Genomic DNA, 6529 nt, shown 5'->3' with positions numbered 1-6529 from the left:
CGATGGTGAAAGGGTTGGGTTATGGTTTCCGTTTTCGAAAATAAAAGACTTCCGCTTTGCTTTCAGTTTATCAATAATCCAAACCCAAGGTTTTATTTTTCATGGTTTAAGTTATGCTTTTCAATTCCGTTAAAGGTTACGACTTTATTTATGGTATTTATTTACAATGGTATTTTTGGTTATATATTTTGATCACGCAACTTTGATTTTTGGTTGTTTTCGTTCATCAAGTTTTTAAATGACAAATTTATTTTTAGGTCATGAGTTTTTAAACTTAATATTTTTAAGTTATGTTTTTTTTTTTTAAATTTACCTCAAATTTTCTTAAATTTTTAATATGTAAGATAAGTAAGACGGTCCGAAAAATCGGGTCGGTCACATGTAATTAGTGTTTGAACTAATATAATTTATAATTCATAAAGTCACACGTAACATGAATGAACGTGACCATAAAATTTCACTAAATAATTATAATAAATTCACTTGCATGATTAGTAAATTAAAGCACTTTTTGAGTTATTTTCACATTTATGCTAAAATTATATATCTTCCATCTCTTTCTCAGCTAAGTATACGCAATATATATATATATATATATATATATATATATATATATATATATATATTATACACACTACTACAAACAGTGGATTCCACAACGGTACAGTACCGTTGTGGAATGATTCCACAACGGTTCTGTACCGTTGTGGAATCCTCCGCTGTGTAATGATTCCACAACGGTACTCGTACCGTTGTGGAATCTTAGGGATTCCACAACGGTACAGTACCGTTGTGGAAAAATTTAACAGATTTAAACATCTCGCCGCGGCAACGTGTATAGTTCGCCGCGGCGAATCTTTCCACAACGGTACAATTGTACCGTTGTGGAAAGATTCGCCACGGCGAACTGTACACGTAGCCGCGGCGAAATTGTACCTGAGAGCTTATTTTGTAGTTTTCTAATTAAAAAACCTGAAATGAAATTATATATCCAAAACAAAATATTCATAACATCCAAAACCAAATATATATAAAAAAAAACATCCAAAACAAATATCTATATCATCCAAAATCAAACTAATATTCACATTCAATAAAAGTTTGTACATAAAATATCCACTCTTCTCGAACTTTTTTTAAGTTATCCGGTGTATATGACTTCTTCAATTCTACGTAAACTTTGATTGGCTGTTACTTCGGGCTCCTTGGTTGTCAAGCTTGAAATCCGAAAAAAAAATCCTTATACGCACAACAACAAAAAACATTAGAAAACAAATATTCGTGTAAATTCAATACTTTAAATAACATGTAATTAATTTACCTTTTTATCAACTTCCTTGGTTGTAGTAGACATAATCTATGAAAAAATAAAATTAAATATAATCTCAATTCAAACCAATTTCAACACAAACTCAAAACGAAATTCAATTTCAATTCAAACTAATTCCGACATAAACTTAAACCGAAATTCAATTTCAATTCAAAACAATTCCAACACAAACTAAAACCGAAATTCAATATAATATTCTAACTCAATTCCAACTCAAACTCAAGGTAATCAAATATTCTAACTCAAATCCAACATAAACTCAAACCAAAATTCAATTCCACACTCATTTTCTACATAAATATCAAATTCAATATTCAATATCTACATAATTTAGACACAAATAAACAATTCTAACCTAATTTCAACATAAAAATACAAATTAAATAAAAAAAATACTTACCCGGAGTGAAGACGACGAGCATGGGGCGTGGTGAGTCAATGAAGTTGTCGGAGATGTGGGTTGTGGTCGGAGGCAAGGTTTTTGTTATTGTCTACTACAACAACAAAAAACATTAGAAAAAAAAAATATTCGTGTAGATGAAATACTTCAAATAACATGTAATTAATTTACCTTTTTATCCACTTCCTTGGTTGTAGTAGATATAATCTATGAAAAAACAAAATTAAACATAATCTCAATTCAAACCAATTCCAATACAAACTCAAACCGAAATTCAATTTCAATTCAAACTAATTCCGACATAAACTTAAACCTAAATTCAATTTCGATTCAAAACAATTCCAACACAAACTGAAACCGAAATTCAATCTAATATTCTAACTCAATTCCAACTCAAACTCAAGGTAATCAAATATTCTAACTCAAATCCAACATAAACTCAAACCAAAATTCAATTCCACACTCATTTTCTACATAAATATCAAATTCAATTATTCAATATCTATATAATTTAGACACAAATAAACAATTCTAACCTAATTTCAACATAAAAATACAAATTAAATAAAAAATACTTACCCGGAGTGAAGACGACGAGCATGGGGCGTGGTGAGTCAATGAAGTTGTCGGAGATGTGGGTTGTGGTCGGAGGCATGGTACGAGTTGATGCCTTGGCCGCGGCGAGATCCAACAACGGGTCACTGTACCGTTGTGGAATGTCCGGGATTCCACAACGGTACCATAGTACCGTTGTGGAAGCATAAAGATTCCACAACGGTACAGTTGTACCGTTGTGGAATCCCGGACATTCCACAACGGTACAGTGACCCGTTGTGGAATCCCGGACATTCCACAACGGTACAACTGTACCGTTGTGGAAGCATATAGATTCCACAACGGTACTGTGTTCCGTTGTGGAATATCCGTTGTGTAATCCAACATTTGTAGTAGTGACACACACTTCAAAATCTTTTGTTTGTTAAAATATCGTTGCTGTAATAATGTATTTCGTTCTCTATGGACAAGACACCAAAATGAAACGGTGTGAGTAATACAATACAATCACAAGGTTTTTTTTTTATTAATATTTTAAATCACAAGAAAAAAAAACGTTAAGAAATCCTAGGGCCAAGCCAACGAATGGATCGAAGATATATCTCAATTAGCATTATTAGGGTCCAAGATAAGATAGCGTTCTTGGCCGTTTGTATGTACTTGTAGACAGAGTTTCAGCTTATCTTTAAACTTTTGTTTGTCATTCCGTTTTCAAAAGTGGAGAAAGTAAATTTTATTTACTCGTGACTTGGGTGATATAATGTTGACTAAAGATGGTCACGTAGAACTCGGTAAATGAGATTTTTTTGATCTCATCTCATATTTTACGAAAAATAAGACTTTCGAAATTATCAAAAAAGATATCGATAAAACCATTTTCAACGGTATTGAGAATTCTCGTCACTATATTTCGCGATTTCAAGATTTTCATATTTTTATTATTTTAATTTAATCATTAATGCAATTAAAGAAAAAATTCTGTATTTACAATTTAAAAAACACACTAAAAAAAGTATTAAATGATACTAAACGAGGATACCGGTTCCGACCCATTTCTCGGATGGTTCTGAGTCAAAATTTTCGGTACCATATTTCAAAATATGGTTTTTTTTTTCTCATTTCTCATCACATGGTACCAACAATACGAGAAATGGGGTCATGCGGGATCCCATATGACCACCTTTAATCTTGAGATTTTGTAATTGGTCCTTAAATTTATTAGATACATTAATTTATCATGCTTTTTTTTTTCGTTTGTTTCTTTCATTTCTTCTTTTAGACGTATGTCTTTATCCCTTTTAGAATTTTCGGTAATATTTTTCAAGTATTTGTTGGAAGTAGCCAATTTTCTACATCTTTTTAAAGATCTAGCCAAAGTTTTATTTTATTAGAGAAATAGCTCACCAGACCGAAATTAATCAAATTAACTGACCAGTTAATCTCATCGGTCTGGTGGACTATTTTTTATAATAAAATAAAATTAGAGCTATTTTTTAAAAAGAGGGTGAGCTATTGATCTACTGGTCTAATTGTCCATATTTTTTTAAGAAAATAAAATAGCATGTCATAAGCTTATTAACTTGAGCTCGTCGTAGAAAGATCACGATGAGCATATTTGACGAAGATATTACTATAAGAAAAATATCCATGAAATTATTGAGATTTATTTACTAAGGAAGGAGGGATTAATTTCTTATCAACTACATAATAATGTCGATTATTTTAGTCGGCATGAGGAGTGGGAGAAGTTTGAAAAAAAAATAATGTATGACAATATACAAAGCACTAAGAAAAACACAAATCTAGATTTTAGACCGTTAAGGAAAAAGCAAAAAATTTAGACAATAGATTAATATAAGGATCTAGCGGCTAAATGGTCAAATAAAACTTAAAGATTTGCAAAATAGCCAAAGTTTATCAAGTATAAGCAAAATAACCAAGCTACGATTAATCCAGGCAGAATTAAATTTAATCCAGGGATTTTATTCAGCCCTAAAATTTAATCCTCGACCTTCTCCGACCTCCTTCCAGTCACCGCAATCACACAGATCTTACCTCCTGTCGGACTCTCCGTCATGGCGGCGAAGGCGAGGAGATCGACGGGGATTCGGGACTCTCCGTCACGCTACGGCGACGAGGAGGGCTTCCGCCGGAAAGGTTCGCCGGACTTTGCCTCTGACGGCGGTGCCTGCGTTCTTCTTCGGAGTGACGAGTCCGAAGTTGCAGTCATGAGAAGAGCTCTCGGAAAAATCTGGAGACGGTTTGAGCACAGAGAGAGAGGGATTCGGATCTCCCGTACGACTCGCGTGATTTCGTTTTGTGGATTATCGTTTTTTTTCTTCCTATTGGAGGATGCTATTTTGCTATAACTAATGAAACTATGGCTATTTTGCAAAAGTCATAGTTTGAATTGGTTACTTCATATCATTTTTTCTTAATATAAATCCCTTAATACATAGTTAGTAATAATAATCTTGGTTACGTGGTGGATACCAAGTGGTATTAAATAATAAAATGATTTGTATGTACTAGTGAGATCAACGCTATAAATTTTAAGGACGTCGTTTCAGAAACCAAGCTTCAAACAACATTTGTAGACATGAAATCCGTTGGCACCGTGATCTTAGCCATCTTTGCAATCCTTTTGGTAAGTAGTATTTATGAGTTTACTACATCATATATCTAGTTTAATTAGAAGAAAAAAAAATGAAATCTTGCTAATTACAATTAATTTTGGAGCAGTTTACTAGTAGCACTACGGAATCAAGAAATGGCCCGGGAGGCGAGTATTGGAGAGAGGTGATGAAAGATGAAGCCATGCCAAAGGCGATCAAGGGCTTGATATCTCATCACAACACCAAAACGAGCAGCACTTTCACCGATGACATCGAGCCCGTCCCCAACCTCACGGCGTATCCTAACGATCGAAGTACTTTCACCGATGACTTTGAGCCCGTCCCCAATGTCACAACTTATCCTAAAGATCGAAGTGCTTTCACCGATGAATTCGAACCAATCCCCAACATCTCGGTATATCCCAATGATCGGAGCGCTTTCACCGATGACTTTGAGCCCGTTCCTAATGTCACGGCCTATCCCAACGACCCAAAATCGACCAGCCATGCCAAAGATCACAAGTCATTTGCTCAAGAATTTGAGCCAAGCCCTAATGTCTCTGTCTATAATGAATGAAGAAAGTCAAGAAGGCTGGAAAAAGGGATCATTATCTATATAATGATGATGACGATGATGATGATGATGATGATGATTTTGATATAAACATAAAAAGAATGCGACAAAATTAAGAAGTGTTTGTCTGTTCGCAGTATGTAAGCTATAATAATGATAATGTACGTTTACGTGTGTATGTGTGTACGCGATATGTATTGCTACAATATAATGTACTATTGGACAACTATTAAAAAAAATGTGCTATAGGAGAAGTGTTTTTGTTTTATTAAATTATTAATGTGTTTTATTTTACTTTTATTTATTTACTATTGCAGATCGAGATCGAGAGCATTTGGGATTTGGTGTTTGGGGAGAGAAGAGAAAGAGAATAAATGTGGCGCGAACAATGTCGTAATATTTACTGTAATAGTACGTATGTGAAATCCCAATTTATTTTAGCTTAATTAAAAAGCTAAAAATTTTGTGTTCGAGTTACGATAGTTTTTTTTTAATAAAGTAGTAGTGAATGATTTATTTATGTGGTAGTTTTTGAAGTTTTATTTTTTTATGTGTGCTTTAGAGTGTTTTGATTTTTTTACTATACTCTTTAGATTATAAAATATGGATATAATATATATATAAGTTATATATTATAAATAAATTATGTGGGTATAAATATACATACTTAACATATATTATATATATATATACATATATATATTATGGTTTGTAAGTATAATTAATATATATATATATATATATATATGTATACATAGTACACGTAATATATCAATTACTTATAGTTATTTAGTAAGTAATCTAAATAACGTAATATATTATATATATATTATGATTAATAACGTAGTAGGATTATATAGATATTAAGTTATGTACGAGTGTATATAAATATGGATATATATAATAATAATAATAATAATAATAATAAGTAATATATTAATATTAGAAGTAGGATTAGGGTTTGAGTTTTTAGGGTTTGGGCTTTTAGGGTTTATTTAAGTCATATTTAAACATCCCCTCATCTTCTTTTAACGCTTCTTCTCTGCTCTCTCTCC

The 6529-nt window shown here is 32.3% G+C and overlaps 1 protein-coding gene across 1 annotated transcript; it reads left to right on the top strand.

Moving 5' to 3' along the window:
* The first annotated feature begins 4861 nt into the window (after positions 1-4861).
* LOC149387642 (uncharacterized) lies at positions 4862-5542 on the top strand. Its single transcript, XM_089621836.1, has 2 exons — positions 4862-4932; positions 5028-5542. Exons 1-2 carry the CDS (start codon positions 4885-4887, stop codon positions 5475-5477), a joined length of 498 nt encoding a protein of 165 aa, XP_089477962.1. The 5' UTR covers positions 4862-4884; the 3' UTR covers positions 5478-5542.
* The last annotated feature ends 987 nt before the right edge of the window (positions 5543-6529 follow it).

Source organism: Urtica dioica, chromosome 8, assembly GCF_054948205.1.
Source record: "Urtica dioica subsp. dioica isolate 48M chromosome 8, U.dioica_male_clone48M_v1_H2, whole genome shotgun sequence".
NCBI classification, from domain to species: domain Eukaryota; kingdom Viridiplantae; phylum Streptophyta; class Magnoliopsida; order Rosales; family Urticaceae; genus Urtica; species Urtica dioica.
The sequence above is the reverse complement of the archived record's forward strand: the minus strand, read 5'-3'. Positions and strand labels throughout refer to the sequence as shown.